Source organism: Morus notabilis, unplaced genomic scaffold (genome assembly GCF_000414095.1).
Source record: "Morus notabilis unplaced genomic scaffold, ASM41409v2 Scaffold337, whole genome shotgun sequence".
In the NCBI taxonomy this organism is placed as follows: Eukaryota; Viridiplantae; Streptophyta; class Magnoliopsida; order Rosales; family Moraceae; genus Morus; species Morus notabilis.
The window spans coordinates 521497-539210 of NW_010359286.1; the positions used below are offsets into that span (position 1 = coordinate 521497).

The window sequence follows — 17714 nt, forward strand, 5'->3', positions numbered from 1 at the left end:
TCGGAAGAGTCCATTCAAACATGTCCGGCTTCAGAGTCGACTAATGTACGGAACATATTTTTAGATAACTTTTGGATTTGGTATTATGTAATGTGATATTGACTTTCAACGTTTATTATTTGGTTGACTTCGATTTATATGCTTTGGTGTCCGTTTCGTTCACCTTGTAGTCCCAAGATCTCGAGGTTACGTGCTCTTCATTCTTTTTTCTTTTTTTTTAAGCAATTGACCTATTGTTGCAAGATCCTTGCTTCCACATGGTTCATATTATTATTATTATTATTATTATTAGGGTAAAGAGACAAATATCTTTTAAAATGTATGGATTTAAATTTTTACCACTTTCTCCTAATTAATATTATTTTTAATTTAAGAATTATATTAATCAAAAAAAATTAATCAAGAATAATGAATAAAAATTGAGACTCATACATTATAAAATTAAATTTAATAATTTTCTCTATTTTTTTATTATTATTTACTAAGAATAAATATTCATCTCGCCTTTCTCTACATATAGGATTGATTGGAGTCGGAAGGATATCGCCAGATTTGCCTAATGGCGCCGGTCCCTTTTAAGGTGAACGTGAAACCTCATTGGTTTGGGCACAAGCGCACGTTCTTGAAATTGCAATATTGGACCGTTCAGTTCGTTGATTCGAATTTTTAATTCGAATTGATATGTGACTTTATGTGAGAGCTTTTTACTGTAGTAAAAAAGTTAGATGTGATTGTTTATGAGAACTTTTTACTGTAGTAAAACTTGAATCGGCGAAATGAACGGGGCCTTATTTTATTTTGTTCTGTTTGATCAACTCACCCAACCACCTAAATTTTAATGTAGTGAGTTGATTTTAAATATTGAGTTAATTGAGTGGGTTAAACTGATTGCTGATATCAATGTCCAGATGGGAAATGGCAGTTTGGGCTGCCAGACTGGAGACTCATCTTATCATCCTGTGTATGTATGTATCCTTTTCATTTTAGTTTTATTAAATTTCTTTTATCATATATATATATATATATATATATATATTCTTGATGTGTAAATATATTGGATAGTGAAAAAAGTCATCCATGCGAATGGTGGTAAGTATAATATTTTGTCACTTACGTACGTTAGATTATAAGTTTCTATATTATAATTAAAAGAGTCAAGGAATTAGGCCATCTGTTGAATAGGAACAGACGAAACATTGAATAAAACATATAGAAGTTTTCATTTATCTCTTTATAAAAAAGATCTTATGATTGTAATCATAATTTATTGAAACACTATCTAATTTTTAATGTGCACTTTGATCTTTTTATTTTTTTGTTCATTTTAAATCTTGTATTTTCTAATTGTGTCTTAATATAAAACTTTACCCCCTAATATACTCTTATTTAAATAATTTCAAATGTGTTGTCTAGATATTTTTCTTTGTTGTTAAGATTTCATTTTTTTAAATATATGTGTCTAAAAAGTATAACATACTGAATACTCATGCACATAGTGCGTATTTCAACTTGTATTAAAAAAACAAAAACAAAACTTAGAGAGAAAGAAAATAAAAGCTGACTATATTAATGTTAACAAAAGTATTATTAGGTTATAAGCAAATCTGTGTGCTAATCTATGTGCTATATATTGGTCATTCAAGTCTATTTTACAAGTTGATATGCCTAATCTATGTCCTATATATCGGTCATACTACGTTTATTATGATATTATTTTCATGTTAGCATCCGATTTACGTAGCGTAACAAAGACTTTTTTTTTTTTTTAAATGAAAACTGCTTTATTTTATGTCAAGTCATGTTTTGTGCACAATTGTCTTTTTGGGTTCTCGATAAAAAAAATAATAATAAAAAAAGAAAAAAAAAGACAACTGGTATATATCAAGGCAAAAGAAACATCGCAACTAACGTCGCAAATACATTTTGTATAACAGAAAAATATTGTCGTCGCTAAAAACTCACATGTCATCACAAATATGTAGTTAGCGGCAAATGTTGTGTGGCGCCAACATTTGCCACCAAAATAACATTATTTCATCGTAAAATATAATTCACTTATTTATTGTCCCCAGAGTAAAAAGGAGTTATTTTGGCGGTTCTCAAAATTTATTTGCGACGACATTAATATGTGTCGTTGCAAATACTGATTTTTTATTCCCTCACTAAAATAAACGGTGGGAAAATTAGGCAGTTCCCCAAAAATTATTTGCGATGACATAAATATATGTCGCCGCAAATAATAATTTCAGAACCTTCGTTATAAATGTTAAATAATTAAGTTATATTTGCGACGACACGTGTCGTCGCAATAGTGTTATAAGTTATATTTGCGACGACAGATCGTCGCAAATATTCTTTTAAAAAAGCTCTGTCTATATACCAATGACCAGAGCCTCCTCCTCCATTTTTTGTGATCTCTCTCTCTGTCTCTCTCTCGACCGCTCCCCAGTTTTTTGACCCCAAAATCTCCATCTATTCTCTTCTAAATCCTCACCAAATCAACATTATCATAAGTTTTAATTGTTTTTTCATCAAAAGAAATTTAAAAAACAAACTCCCCGCCCTCACCGTCCGCTGCCGCCATTTGCCCCCCTTAATCTTCAACCCTCATTTTAGTGGGTTTGAATTTTGTAAGTTTTTGCATATTTATTGTAGTTTTTAGTTTAAAATGTTTGAGTTTTTTGTTGTTTGAATTTTTATGGATTTTAGATTTTAAATTTTGATTTATGGAGTTTAGAATTAGTATATAATTTGAAGTTTGGATTATAGATATTGAATTTTAGATTATGAATTTTGAGATTGTTGAAATTTGGTATAAGTGTGTGTGAATCTCTTAGGGTGTTATTTTATAAAATCTGCTTATAATTTGATTTAGGTTAAAATTAAAAGTTTTGATGATTATTTTGGGTGGCACGTCTTGCAATTATGGTGTGCTAAAATCTTTTAAAAGATATTTTTTTCAGGTTTGAAGTTTTAGATAATAAGAAAAATATGTCGTTATGCTGCCGAAATTTTATTAAAACCTATTAATTTTAAGAATTTCATTAATAAGATTTAATTATATTAATAGAAAGTAAATTAAAAATTAATTATAAATATTATGAGTGCAATAATAATAGAATAAATTATTCATAAAAATTGATAAAACTTATAAAGTTGAAACATGAACTATAAAAGTTTCTTTATGAATGTGACTATATAGTCACAAGAAAACATGAAGTTGGATACATCTGAAAAATTGATTGTCTGATCAGTATTGGGAAGGGTTATATGCTTTTATCAATATTGCCAAAGACCATGTTGATGAAAGTGGTTGTACAAGTTGTCATTGTCGAAGGTGTTTAAATCATAAGTGTTTTCTAATAGAAACAGTTAGAGCACACATACACCAATATGGTTTCAATACGTCATATACGACGTGGCATTGCCATGGCGAAGACGATGTTGTGACCAATACAATAAATGAATCAGTTGACGAGATGGTTGCAGTTATACATGATGTTTCAAGAAATAACTCCGATCATGATATGTTGGACGAAGTACAAGCTGAGGTGTTAGGTGATGTGCATCATGATGAATTTAAAGAGTTGTTATCTGAGCTCGAATAGGCATTGTATCCAGGGTGTACTAAGTATTCATCATTAAATTTTTTGGTGAAACAGATGCATTTAAAGGTGCTTTACAAATGGACAAATAGGTGTATGAACTCTGTTTTGAAGTTGTTAAAAGATGCATTTCCTGAAGGAATTAAACTTCCATATTCTTATTACAAGGAAGACAAAATTGGGTAAACTTGGTTTGGGCTACAAAACAATACATGTCTGTAAGTATGATTGTGCATTATTCTGGAAGGAGAATGTCGATCTACAGGTTTGTCCAGTATGTAACATAATCGTTGGAAGAGTAAAAAAACAAAAGGTAAAAAAGTACCACATAAAGTATTACGAAATGTTGAGTTAGTAGTTGAACTACCTGAACTGGACAACTTAACATTTGAACGGCTTGATATCGAAGTAAATACTGTCACGTCTGACACCGACACATACTTGCACGAATAGTCGCCCATTGAAGATGACTTTGTTGACGACAGTGATGATGAAACTGTATTTGACTATACCAAAGATGAGCTCATCGAGTCTGAAGATGATGACGATGTTGAAAGTATCGATGATGTTGAAGACATTTGTAGTGACGACAAATAGAAATAAAGTAGCTAATTTATATTTATGGATTTTTTTATATATTTGTTAAGAAATTGCGTAAGAAATAAAGTAACTAATAAATATTCTTTTATATGACACAGAGTCACGATGTTTGGCCCAATAGTTACATACACCAGCTATGCAGGAGGATCACAGCCTCCACCTGATTCAACGAGACTCTCGGCACATTTTCAGTCAGGTATTATATGCTATAACACAGGAACGATATTTTTTATTCCTCGAACTCTATATAATCAAATTTCGTTATTTTTATTTTCTTACAGCTCTAGAGCTGACACCTCGACATCGATCTGATGGAGGGATAGCTCTAGGTTGAGATATAGTGGAGAGGGTAGAAAGAGATGGGAAGCTTTTATCTTGTTTGACGAGACCGGTACATGAAGGCGATTGGCGAAAACGCCCCATATTTTGACAGTGTTGTCGGCTTGCACACAAGAGATATCTATGACCCACACTATAACACCTGGAAGGACGTGCCTGAGAAGCACAAAAGGAGGATTCAAAATCGCATGCTGGTATCTATTTGAAACAAAATTTGTTCTAAAAATTTAATTGTGGATACAATATATAAAATTTATTTTTTAATTTTTTAATATGTCCCAGGATTAGTTTAACCTCGACTACGACCACGACAACAACATCATTAGAGATGTAGTCGACCGTGAAGCCAGCAAATGTTACAAGGACTGGAAGACTACCTTGCACAGACATTTTCAGAAGAGAGGAGGAGCAGAAAAGGAGGATTTTGTTAGGCAAAATCCTCCTAAAAACTTGAGGAGTAAAGAGCAATAGGGACCTTACTGTGATCGTTTTATGTCCCTGCTTAGTTTTGATTAATTTGTTTATTTAATTATTAATTATGTTACTAATTCATCTATGATCATTACTAGAAAAAATCTGTTACAAATCAACAAAATCATGGCAGTCAAAAGTTGTTTAGCTTCCATGGTAGAAAGTCATACTCCCAACATCGTTTCGATAAGGTAATACTAATTTGCATACTTGTTAAGTTTTTGTCACTTTGGCTTAATAATTGTTCTAACACGTTCAACTTGATTAGGCAAATCCCAAGACCCAGGAGCTAAGATCATTAATTGACAATTGGGGTGACATGCATCATCATGAGCAGAATTTTGTCAATCCGGACGCTGAACAGAAATTTGTAAGTAAATTTTAAATTTATTTCTTTTTTCATATTTAACGTAAGATATTATACTATTTTTATTCATTTTTATTTCATTTACCATTGTAGGCTCAGATGGAGGGGGAAAGAACCATGCAGATGACATAGTCTGCTGGCGAAGGTTTATCCACGACGGTCAAATAAGAGGGGATTATGTCCTAAGTCTTAGGCAAGCGCAGAAGACACACTAAGGGAGTGGGACTGACACTGCCACGGAGGAATCGTTCAAGCGCTATCATCTGCTTCGTAATTGGACTGGCCGTCTTTAGTTAACTTGCCCCAGCATGTCCAAAACTAGCTGAACAACCTCTACGTCGAGCAATGCAACAAGTTTGACAACCAGCAGATCATGATGGAAGTCATGCGCTAGATGAATCCTAACATCAACTTCTTGCTAGTTAACCATCCCTAACCATTGGTTCCTCCGTCGCCTGAGCGAATCGGAGAAGACGAGGATGAGGACGACGATGCTGCTAATTTAGGAGATTGAAATATCTGTTTTTCTTTTTCTTATTATCAATACTTTTTAGTATTTCTTGATTAATTTACTTTTTAAGACTTATTTTATCATTGTGTTGACTATTTTATATCAATCTTTTATTAACACATATCAATTTTATTGTTAACTTTTCTTCTAATTTATATATTTAATAATTAATATTATTAGGAAAGTACGGTAAAAAAAAAAAAAATTTGCGACAACTAATCTAAAATGTCGTCGCAAATAGTCCACATCACTAGTGACGACACTTTGAAGCCTATGGCTGCAAAAGGTTTACAAAACTTTTGTGACGACATTCATCGTCGCAAATAAGTTAGGACACATCATCATCAACGACATGTTTGACGAAACATTCGTGACGACTTATTCGCGATGACAGTCACCGCTAATGTATTAGCAACGACATCTGAAACTCTGTCGTCGCACATATATTATTTGCGTCTAGTGTTTTGTGACGATTAATTTGCAACGAATATTTCTAACAATAATATAGTTATTTGCGACGACATTCTATCGTCGCAAATAAGTTTTTTTGTTGTATTGTGTTTCCGCAAATGAATTTTAAATTTATAAATGTGTCTACGTTATTACGTTATGAAATGTTAATGAAATTACAACTATAACGATCCGGCTTAAGGCGTCGTTTTAGACCATTTCCCTCCAAAACAAGTGCCCAACAACTTTCATTTTATCACTCATTCCACACATCTAAAAAGGCCATACGGGTGCCCTTTTCGGTACGTCTATATATGGTATATATTATATATGAATGTATATGATCATATAATATCTTGGGGCTGCAGCGCTTGCCAAAATATATATTTAATCATTTGTTGTGATACATTTTCGTAAACAATTTATACATTTAATTAATACAAATAGATCGTGTAGGACTACGTCTTCAATGTAACTTATCAAAAATTAATTACCCTAATTCAATGATTAATCAACAATAATCACTTGATAAGTATTATAATAGTTTGGGTTTTTAGCACATTTACTCTCTAAACTTGTTAAACTTTAGTAAATTACCTTCTAAACTTTTGATTTTGACAATATTAACCCTCACAACTTGTCTTACTATTGCAATTAACCCTATTTTACTAACAAATGTTTAAAACACTAACAGAAATGGACATACGACAATCACATGTGAAGTGAATGCCGGTTATGCCCCTCTATAACTCCACATGTGACTGTTACAGTCCACTTCTGTTAGTTTTTTAATAGCTGTTAGTGAAATGGGGTCAATTGCAACAGTTAGACAAGTTAACTGGGTAAACTGCTAAAATTAAAAATTTAAGGAATAATTTGTTAAAGCACGACAAGTTTAAGAGGTAAATGTACTAAAAACCCTAATAGTTTGGTAAGAAATCACACAGTATTAATTAATTGTGCATTTCCACACCAACATGAATTGTGTTACAACAAACTCTAACAGGCATTGCATGGGATTAGATTAACAAGAGTTTTAATAGATACTAAATTTTTTTAATAAGATATATAATATGGCATCGGATTAGATTTTTAGACACTTTTAATATTTCATATTTAATTCGGAGATTCCTTTTGAAGAGTACTGCGAAGCTACCAACAGTACCCAATATAATTCTACCTTAATAAATTGGTTCCTTCCTATACTCAGTGAATAATAGCACGTCTATCTCAAGAACAAAAAAATTATATTATCATTATTTATTAATCATGAGTTTTATAAGAGATAATTAAGGTGTAGACTCTTCCTAATGGAAGTAGTATTTGAACTTTACACCTTATGAACACCACGACAATTATTACACATGGTTGAGCGACTTAACAAACTAATCAGAGGAAATGTTCTGTTATTCATATACTAATTCATTAATAGAGGAAATTAAAGGAACATATATATAAATGGATGGATCACTGGGGAAGCTTGTTGAGCTTGCAGTAAGCGTAGTCTTTGAACATCTTAGACTTGTATTTTGGAGGGTTTTGCTCGTTCAGAAGCTGCGATATCGGTCCGACGACGAACTCCAGTGGTGGCTCTAAGAATACAGGCCATGACATCCTTGCCTTCTCCTTATTCACTGTGGTTCTATGGAGTACGCTCTTGTAGTATCCATTGCTTGCAATCTGCATGCATTTCCCTCGCAATTAAACGATTCATATATACACATATACACAAATATGCAATATTATTTTAATCGTGCCTTCTTTTTTTGTGTTCAACAATACTACCCACTAATAGAAAATTAAGTCGCACAACGTGATATTCACAAGTAATGACTATTCTCTATTAGTTGTAGTGTTAAATAACAGTGGTGCCGCTACGTATTTTTGACATATAATTAATGTTTGACAAAGACCACAATGATCGGTTGTGGTGTTAAGCAGTAGTTGCTGACATAGTTTAGCAGTAATTCCCCCCTTAATTCCACCACTAGGTGTAGAGGTCGAATCCTTTTACGTTAATTAGTTTTTTTTTTTTTAAAAAAAAAACACTCATCATAAGCAGGTAGTTTTTCAAACATAGTATTTGTAAAATATATAATAAATTATGGCAAGCACGTACCTCAATCTGGTCACCCATGTGTACGATAATGGCATTGGGGACGTACTTGGCGTCGATCCAGTGATCATCTTTGAGAACCTGAAGACCGGGAACCTCATTAGGAACCAAAATTGTGAGCGCCGACATGTCAGTGTGTGCGAGAACTCCGAATGTTAGATCCGGCCGCGGACACGGCGGATAGTAATTGATCTTCAGTATGTACTCAAGCTCTTCCCCTCCGAATGCCTCTTTCATAGCGTTCGCTTCCAACCCTAACCCTAGCGATAGACTCCTGAACACCTTATCTGCGAACCCTCTCACATGCGTCCCGTACTCCTCGTTCACCTCTCTACGAACAATATGATCAAAGATGGTATCTTAACACACACACACACACACACATATATATACACACACACATAAAGAGGAATGAAATAGATTTATGTCAATATAATATAAAAAATTTACAAATAAATCCCTACCTATTTCTCTCTCTCAAGTATTGATTTTCCTACACGATGTGCATTTGTTCATGAATTGAGATGTCAAATAATTAGCATGGATATATATCATATGTGTGTGTGTATATAAAGAATGATGAAAACCTGTAATAGGAAGGAATTTTAGGCCAAAATTGGTAGTTAATGCGAGAAGGAGGCCATATCCTGTGGAAGAGATGATCACTCCATGGTTTCTTTCCATTCTCGAGCTTTTGGTGTTTGGTACCGTACCCTTCGGCGGACTGGGCATCACCCGGCTTGGCGTAAACCTCTTTCTCCTCCTGCGGGAACCCGAAAAACTCCGTCCCCGCCTCCTGCAGCCTGCGTATGACCTCGGCAGGGATGTTGTGGTTCACGGCCTGAAAGAAACCCCATTCTTTGCTGGCTTCCGCTATGCGGCGGATTAGGTTTTCCTCGTCGGGATCACTGAAATCGATGACAGGAATCTCAGGGATCGGGCCGCGAAATGTGGTGGCATCGGGCTTCTCGCTCTCAGGCATGTCAAACTCCGCGGGGATTACATTGGAGTTCAAAGATAAGGAAGCAATAACTTGGACTCTCTCAACCTCCATGGCTACCTTAAGTTAAGTCTAAGCTAGTTATTTGATGTATATATATGAGGAATGCCAACGCTTGCTATGTATTTATAGAAGCTAGAGTTGGGTGCTAAAGTCTTAGAATGAAGGGTACACGTTTGAGGAATTACTTTTTCTTATAAAGATTAACTAGCTAATCTTTTTCTTCAACTTCTAGTTGAAAATTTGAAAAAAAAAAAAAAAAAAAAAAAAAAAAAAACCCTTTGTGTGGCCCTTTTTCTTCTTTTAATTATTTTGGCCATTTGATATTAAAACTATAACAACCATGCATTTAGCAATTACGTACAACCTTAAAGTTTTTTTTTTTTTTTTTTTTTTGGTATGTATGAGTTTTTTGAAGTTTATACGTACGACTTTTTGGGCAAATTTAAACGTATAAACATTTTGAAGTTGACTAATGTATTTAACGGTATTTTTATATTGTTATTCACGTAGTTTTTCCTCCCTTTTTTTTAATGACCTTGCGCGTACGTTCTTCAAATATAATAATTCGGATTAAATAAATGTATGACTGCTATGGTTATCTTTCTGCTGAATTGGACTTTGAATGTATTTGTATCGTCAGCTTAATTCAAATTTTCGTTGTATTATTAACAAAAATAATAATAAAGAAAGAAAGCGAGAACGTATAATGCAAGCTTAATTCAAAAAATTGTATAAAAGAACAGAAAATGTAACCAAATAAACACAAATAAAAGCAACAAAGTCATACCCTCTTTCCTTGCAAGTAATCTCTTAAGTTTTGTTAGTATATGTGGTGACATCCATTGCATCAATTCCCTGATCATCAGGGAAAGATTTTTCTCTTGCTTGATAGAATTTCTTTATAAATAAGTAGCGCAATGCTGGCAAATTATTCTTTATCAAGTGTCCTTTCAGACAAACGTAAATTTTATAGACAAAGATTGTGATCTTGCCAAAGTCCCGCCCCCCAACCCCACAAGTGATGAAATCTTAGGAGCTCAATAGTTCTTTTTCGGCAACGTTGAGAATCAGAGCTTTGCTTGAGGTCTGCTTATATTTCTTTGGTCTTCTCTCATTGCATTCGTTTCTTCCACACTTTTGCGCAAATATTTTGTCATGGATGCCCTTTTTATTTCGTTACAGATCTGTTCGTCATTTGGAACACGTATATGATCTGCTTTGTTTTGATAATTGAATGTTTAATAACACGTATTTTTTTAATTGAATGTTTTGTTAATCAGTTCGTCATTTGGAACATGTATATGATCTGCTTTGTTTTGATAATTGAATGTTTAATAACACGTATTTTTTTTTTAATTGAATGTTAATTGAATGTTTTGTTAATCTGTTCGTCATTTGGAACACATATAAGTTGTTAGATTTTGAGAAGGGATTCGTTGGATCTCATAGAGTTGTAGCTGGTTTGCATGTTTAATTAAAAGCAAAAAACAAATAGTCATTTGCACAAAACGAAGTAGAACTGGTTTTACCTTGGGAAGTTCTGTTGCAAAAGTTGCATGTGAAAAGCCTAAAAAGGTTTTGACAGAAGAAAAACAGTATTATGTTGGGTTTTAATTGACCATGTGGGCTTATATGTTTAATTATCAGAAATAATAGAAAATAAGCTAATATTAAAAGCTTAAGAAAGTATATAAGCCAATTTTTAGTTATAGAAATTAATAGGTTATAACTTGTCAAGTTATGGTTCATAACCAGATAAGTTATGGATAAACTTGTCAAGTTATGGTTCATAACCAGACAAGTTATGGACAAAAATCATGAACTATGAACAATAATTTGTCAAGTTATAGCTCATAATTAGACAAATTATAGACAAAAACAGTAATTTGGCCTATTTATTAACTTATGTAAACTATTGGCCTATTAATTTTAATTCATCTCAAGTCTTGGCCTATTTCCTTGTGTATTAAAGACTATCATATTAGGTTAAGCCCATTTAAAGTGATCTAATAAGGTTTTAGGTATTTACGACTTTAATGCATCTAATTAAGTATGGATCTTTTATGTGTAGAGATTAAATCATTACTTCCACTTTTATGATGGGCCAAATTAGAAATAATAAAAGTTAATAGGCAGTTAACATATATACAGTTATAGTCCCCAAATCACACGTACGTTTCGTTCTATTCTAACATCCCATCATCAGAGAGAATAGAGAGAATTCAAGACAAACTCTAAGGACTACGTGTAGATTTGGAAGACTAACCACAAGACTTGTGATTTGCTTCCATCATGACTGATTCAAGTATGTTCCAGTTAGATCACAAATTCTTGGTGATACAATATGAACGATCCAGTATTTGGTGAAGATTTTCACCCTAAAATAATTTGCTAACATATTAAACTTTGATGTGAATGGAATCCAGTTGTTTCAAGAGAACTTCCACAAGAGCACATTAAGCATTCACTTGCTTCAAGCTCTCGTTTTAGTTATTTTTATTTTGCTGATTATTCATTAGGTCATACTGGATATCAGAACTCTTTGAACTTAAAATACTTCGATTTGTTGAAATTGGATTGTCTAAGAACTTAGGTTTCCTTCTTAAAAGGTCAATTTATTAAGTGGAATGACCCAATGTCTTTATATTTATTTTGTGTTTAAATGAAGGCACTCTATAGGGTCACCAATCTTGTATTGGATGGATCGAGCAGCTCGTTTGAGCTGGTTGAGCTTTGATATCATGTTAAAATTGAACTTTCTAAGAGCTTGCGCTTCCATCTTAAAAACCTGTTAAGTATAATGGCTCAAAATCCTTATAAGTTGGTGTTTATTTGTTGTGTTTAAACAATATAAGACTCGGGTTTGTTTGTACCCTTTACACGATTAGACACACATTGACTGAGAATTACATGAAAATTTCAAAATCGTTGGTAAACTTGTCATTTCTGTATTTAGTTTGTCAATTGTATTTAGTTTGTCAATTGTTTTTAGTGTGAAAATTATTTATTAAGCTTATTATGTTTTCCTTGATTTAAAATTCTCATAAAAAAATCAATAATATACCTTTTTAGTCAATCTTCAATACAAATATCAACGTCAATACTAATACTATATTCGACAAAAGTGAAACTAGCATATTTGATATGTTATTTTTTTATGATCTAATGCAAAAGGCTATTTTAAATAATTTATTTGCCTTTAGTTATGATTATGAAATTTTAAAACTTGTGAAAGTAAACTTTTCATTTTAAAATAATTTAAAATGGAAAAACACTAAAAATATCCTCTATATTTTGTCAAAATACTATTTTAGCCCCTCTTGCTATGCAAATGTCCAAAACATCCCATGCATTAATAAAAGTAGGCCCAAAACACCCCACGCCCACAACCCCCCCCCCCCCCCCCCCAAACAGTTAAATTTTTGAAAATACCATGATTACTATTTCCAATTTATATTAAATATTATTTTAGACATAAGTTAACTATAAAGTTAAACAAAAAATTTAAAAAAAAATGCTCAAATAAATATTCCAGTCGAGAAAATACTTTAATTATTTTGATAGTTTTTCATTTTTTAAAATTGATTTAATTTAACATTTTAGTCTAGTGATATTTTAAATATATTTAATAAAGATTGGAAAGGATAATCTTAGTATTTTAATTAAAATATTTATGACCCATTTAGTTCGCTGATTCGAGTTTTTAATTCGAATTGAGATGTGACTTTATGTGAAAGCTTTTTACTGTAACAAAAAAGTTAGATGTGATTGTTTCTGAGAGCTTTTTACTATAACAAAACTCGAATCGGTGAAATGAACGAGACCTTAATGCTTCAACGGGTGTTTTGGGTTTGTCTTTTATAAAAATAGGGGTATTTTTAGTATTTACATAATAAGATGAGAGAAAGTGTTATTTTGACAAAAGCACATGAACTGTTTTAGGAGAGCTTTGTAAAAATAACTCAATAGAAAAGTTTTATTAGTAAAATAACTTTTTAAAAATTTTTATTTGTAAAATAACCACTTTTTACAAAGAATGATTAGGTGGTTGTTCTTCATAAAAAATGAAGAATGTCATTTTGTTAATTTTACTTTGTTGGATAGTCATTCTAGCATATTGCCCATGTTTTTTGGGTAGAATCCCATTTAAAATTGACGCAATTATATAATTAATAAATGAAAATGTCAAGACATCAACCACTAAATACAGTATATGCCAAATCTATTACCAAAAATTGCACTGCATCAGAAAGCAATTTCCCTAGCTACTTAAATGTCAAAATTTGGCATTACACGCGAATTTAGCGTTGCCCTTGCATTGGAGGTGCTCTCTTACTCCCACCATAGATTTGCTTTAACTCAAGAGCACAAGTACTTGTTAAAAAATAATAATAATAAACCAACTAAACTCAGCCGTATATTTAGATACAACATAGTCGATAGTATATGCAGCTGATCGAAGACTCATTAATAAACACAACAAGAGACTTTCTCAAAGTCATACTGTCATGGATCGTTGAAGGTGTGATATCCGAAATGGCAGGAGTTTCTCTATGCATACAACATACCATCAAAATGAGAGATGAGTGAGAAAAGGGCGAAAAGATTAAGACATATACCATAAGTATAAAAAATATTAAAAACCCAATAAAATGAGATTTCTCTGGTAGGAACTGAAAAAATGTATTACCGTGATGGTTTTCTTTTAAACCGTCAGACATGTATCAGAAATTATCTATTCTATATAGTTTTTCAATATGACGTGATTTTGATAAAATCTAACGGTCAGAAGTTAACTATACCGGTAATGAGGACCTGCCAGAGAGACCCAAAAGTTGCATTCCAAATGTAAATAGCAATGGAAACTTACTCAATACTTCTTCAAAGGGCAAGGACTTCCAGTTCACTTCTTTATGCTCTGTCAAGGAAATAGTATTGAACTATTAATACAAACCTTTTTTATTGTTCATTTATTTCTTTCTTTGCATTTTGCAACACTCGTCAAAATGAGTATATCATATAAAACAATGCTTATATACAATCTACATGCTTAAAACTAACCTTGAATGTACGTTTGAAGTCTTAAAACGTACTCTAAACTCAAGGAGAACTTCCTTCCAAACAGAGATATATCTGTGAATCCAACATTTGGAACGGGTTCAAGACTCCGAAAATTCTGGAACATCAAGAAGTGTGTTGGCATTTCAACAAATCGAACGAGTTTAAGGTTCCTTAAATGTTGGAATCCAATGGGGAGCTCCTTCATTTGAGGGCAAGGACCAATGTAAAACTTTTCAAGATTACACAATGCTCCTTCCTCTATTACTATCAAATTCAATCCGTACAAATGAATGAGGTAAAGCACCTTAAGCTTCCGAAATGCTCCTTCCTCGAAGTGCAGCTTCTCACCACAATATGATTCTATGTTGAGCTCGAGTTCCAAAAGATTGGGCAGATTTTGAAGAGATGTCAGCGGATCATCTTGCATTCTTGACCGACTAATTCGTATTCGAATTAAATTTTGAAGTTCGGTGATCCAGTTGGGAAATTTTGTCATATGACCCTCCAAGTAGAGACGTTGAAGAAATTTTGAAGGGGATGACATAGACTCCAAATCAAGTGTCCCTTTTCCGCTTACTGACGATGAGATATCGAGGGTCTCTAAGTACTCCATTCTCTGAATCGAACCACAAAGAGTCTTCCCATCTTCACTTCTCAAGTTTTTGATGCCTAACTTCCTCAACTCCATCAACTCACTAAGCTCTTCAAGCACATCAACTTTAACAATGCTGGCATCGAGAAAATATAACTTTTGCAATGCTTTCAAAAGCCCAATTCCCTTATTTACTTTTACTCCCCATTGAATATTTTTACGAAAATACTCGCCGCCATCAGAATGGTGAACCAAAAGATGTCGTAACTTTTGAAGTCGATTGATCTCAACAAGTAGCTCATAGACCAATGTTTTCCTGAGATCCAAAGTCTCCAGATTTTCCAATTTTCTAATTGATTTTGGCAAAAACTGCACTCGTGTCCCTCGGACGCTTAAATATCTTAGGTGGAACAACTTTCCAATATCTTCTGGAAGGTGATCTAGTCTTGGGGCGTCTTCAAAATCTAGAACTTTTAGGAGCTTGAAGTTATGAGAAATTATATTTCCAAGAGAGTCAAGCATTCCATCTTTAGCAAAGATTAAAAGAGATCGAACATGAGATGTCTTAGAGTGGCTCGCAAATGCATCATCAGAACAATAGTAAATCGATATGCGCCGAGCAAATCCTCTGAACTTTGAATCCCTTCTTGACAAAACTTGACAAAAATGTAGATCCTCCATCTTTTTAAAAGCGATCTCACGAAGAAGATCATGGATGCGGCAACTTTTCGGTTTTCCATTAAGGTCTATTTCTGATACTTGAACGAGACTTCTGTTTATAAGCTCTACCAAATATTCTTCTGCAACCACTTCCAATGTTTTATCCTTCTTTGGATTCACAAATCCTTCAGCTATCCATTGTCGAATCAATCTCCTACGCCTAATAGAGTAGTCCTCTGGGAAAATTCCAAAATACAAGAAACAAGATTTGAGGTGGTAAGGTAGGTCATTGTAACTTAGAGATAATATTTTTTCTATGCTCGTCAAACGCTCATTACTCTCCAACTCTGAACTTAGACTAGTAAGCAATCTTCCCCATTCATCTGCAGTCTTGTTTTTCGTTGAAAGAAGACCAGCGATGACAACAATCGCGAGTGGTAATCCACCGCATCTTTCAACGATTTCCCGAGATAACTTTTCTAAGTTGCTTGGACAGTGCCCTTGGAAGTCATAATGAAAAGCTTTGTTACAAAAGAGTTCCCACGCATTGTGTAGAGGGAGGCATTGCATTTCATGGATATAAACACATGATGATTCTTTACAAAAAATCGCAACATTCACATATCGCGTTGTGATAATTATACGTCCAGACTTTTCATTGGGGTCAAGTAAAGCATTTTTAACGTCAGCCCAAAAAGTTGAGTTCCAAACATCATCAAAAACAACAAAGTACCTCTTTCCTCGCAAGTAATCTCTTATTTTTGTTGTCAGCGTGATCTGATCCATGACATCAATTCTCTCCGGAACAGGTTCCTCTCTTGCCTCATAGAACTTCCTCAGCAAGTTTTGTAGCAGCTCCACCTTATTGTACGTTTGAGACACTTCAATCCAAGCATGGCAATCGAATCCTCCTTTCACGCGAATGTATACTTGATGGGCAAGAGTGGTCTTGCCGAGACCCCCCATCCCCACCAGCGAAATCACTTTTCGTTGAGGAGATTCATTTTCGACCATTGCAATCAATTCGTCTCTTGTCGATTGAACACCGACAACTTCAGTTTCCTCGAGGAAGCAAGAATCTTGACGAGGATCATACCATGTGTTACTTCGAGCAGTAGTTGTAGACCCTTCTAGAGTGGCATTAAAGCCATATGTTGCACTATTCACATTTATATCTCGAATCCTTCGCTTGATTTTCTGTATTTTTGATGCTATGTCATGGCGCGGTTTTAGTTTTACAACCAAGAAAGCACTTTTCCGGAGGAAGCCGATAAATCTATGCTTGTGGGGACGTTGTTGTTGGGCCATGAGATATGTATATTCATCAATAACATCTTCTAGCTGAAATGCTTTTTCTCTAAGTTTTTGCACCCACACTTTAACGCCGTGGTTATTGCTTGTCGTTTGATCTCTTTCGGCTCTTGTATCTGCATCATTAAGGAAAGCCAAAAGGAATTCTAGATCACATTTGATGTCCTCAACTTCACCGTGAACGCCTCTCAACAAGTGCGCTTCTTCCGTCAACAATGAGGCCAACTTATGTACAATCAAGCCCACCGCGGTCTCCGCCATTTTTTCGAAACTTTGCTTCTGTTCATATAATAAAGGGACACTTCACTTCCTTCTGCAATATTTGTAGTCTGCCATCATATTACAGGAGGCTTTACTTAACAAGAGAATTCATATGAACACTAGAAAAAACTATCTCAAATATGTAAATTCGAAGTTGAAACAAGGAAATGAATTTTATCCATCCACTGACAAAATAGAATACGAAATCAAGGTCAATACATAATAAATGAATACGTTATTAGTAATTATAAAAACAATTTTACAATAAGGAAATCAGCAAATTTGTAAAAGAAAGAAAAAAAAAAAAGCAACAAATTAGATTGAGATTTGTTATGTTGATTGAGAACAGTTTTTCCACTACTTACCA

The 17714-nt window shown here is 33.5% G+C and overlaps 2 protein-coding genes across 2 annotated transcripts; both read right to left on the minus strand.

Annotated features, from left to right (window-relative positions):
- Positions 1 to 7571: 7571 nt before the first annotated feature.
- Positions 7572 to 9534, minus strand: LOC21406498 (flavonol synthase/flavanone 3-hydroxylase). The gene is made up of 3 exons (XM_010094063.2): positions 9047 to 9534; positions 8463 to 8790; positions 7572 to 8023 (listed from the first exon to the last, which is right to left on the minus strand). The coding sequence occupies exons 1-3, from the start codon at positions 9511 to 9513 to the stop codon at positions 7811 to 7813; spliced, it is 1008 nt and encodes a 335-aa protein (XP_010092365.1). The 5' UTR covers positions 9514 to 9534; the 3' UTR covers positions 7572 to 7810.
- Positions 9535 to 13730: 4196 nt separating this feature from the next.
- On the minus strand, positions 13731 to 17446 carry LOC21406499 (disease resistance protein RPM1). The gene is made up of 3 exons (XM_024162976.1): positions 14524 to 17446; positions 14333 to 14380; positions 13731 to 14013 (listed from the first exon to the last, which is right to left on the minus strand). The coding sequence occupies exons 1-3, from the start codon at positions 17345 to 17347 to the stop codon at positions 13961 to 13963; spliced, it is 2925 nt and encodes a 974-aa protein (XP_024018744.1). The 5' UTR covers positions 17348 to 17446; the 3' UTR covers positions 13731 to 13960.
- Positions 17447 to 17714: the final 268 nt, after the last annotated feature.

Coding starts and splice junctions, on each gene's coding strand:
- LOC21406498 (XM_010094063.2), bottom strand. CDS start 9,513: ATGGAGGTTGAGAGAGTCCAAGTTATTGCTTCCTTATCTTTGAACTCC. Junction 8,791..9,046: donor AAAATTCCTTCCTATTACAG/GTTTTCATCATT, acceptor TATTGTTCGTAG/AGAGGTGAACGAGGAGTACG. Junction 8,024..8,462: donor ACATGGGTGACCAGATTGAG/GTACGTGCTTGC, acceptor AAATGCATGCAG/ATTGCAAGCAATGGATACTA.
- LOC21406499 (XM_024162976.1), bottom strand. CDS start 17,347: ATGGCGGAGACCGCGGTGGGCTTGATTGTACATAAGTTGGCCTCATTG. Junction 14,381..14,523: donor ACTTCAAACGTACATTCAAG/GTTAGTTTTAAG, acceptor TTTCCTTGACAG/AGCATAAAGAAGTGAACTGG. Junction 14,014..14,332: donor GCCCTTTGAAGAAGTATTGA/GTAAGTTTCCAT, acceptor TTGTATGCATAG/AGAAACTCCTGCCATTTCGG.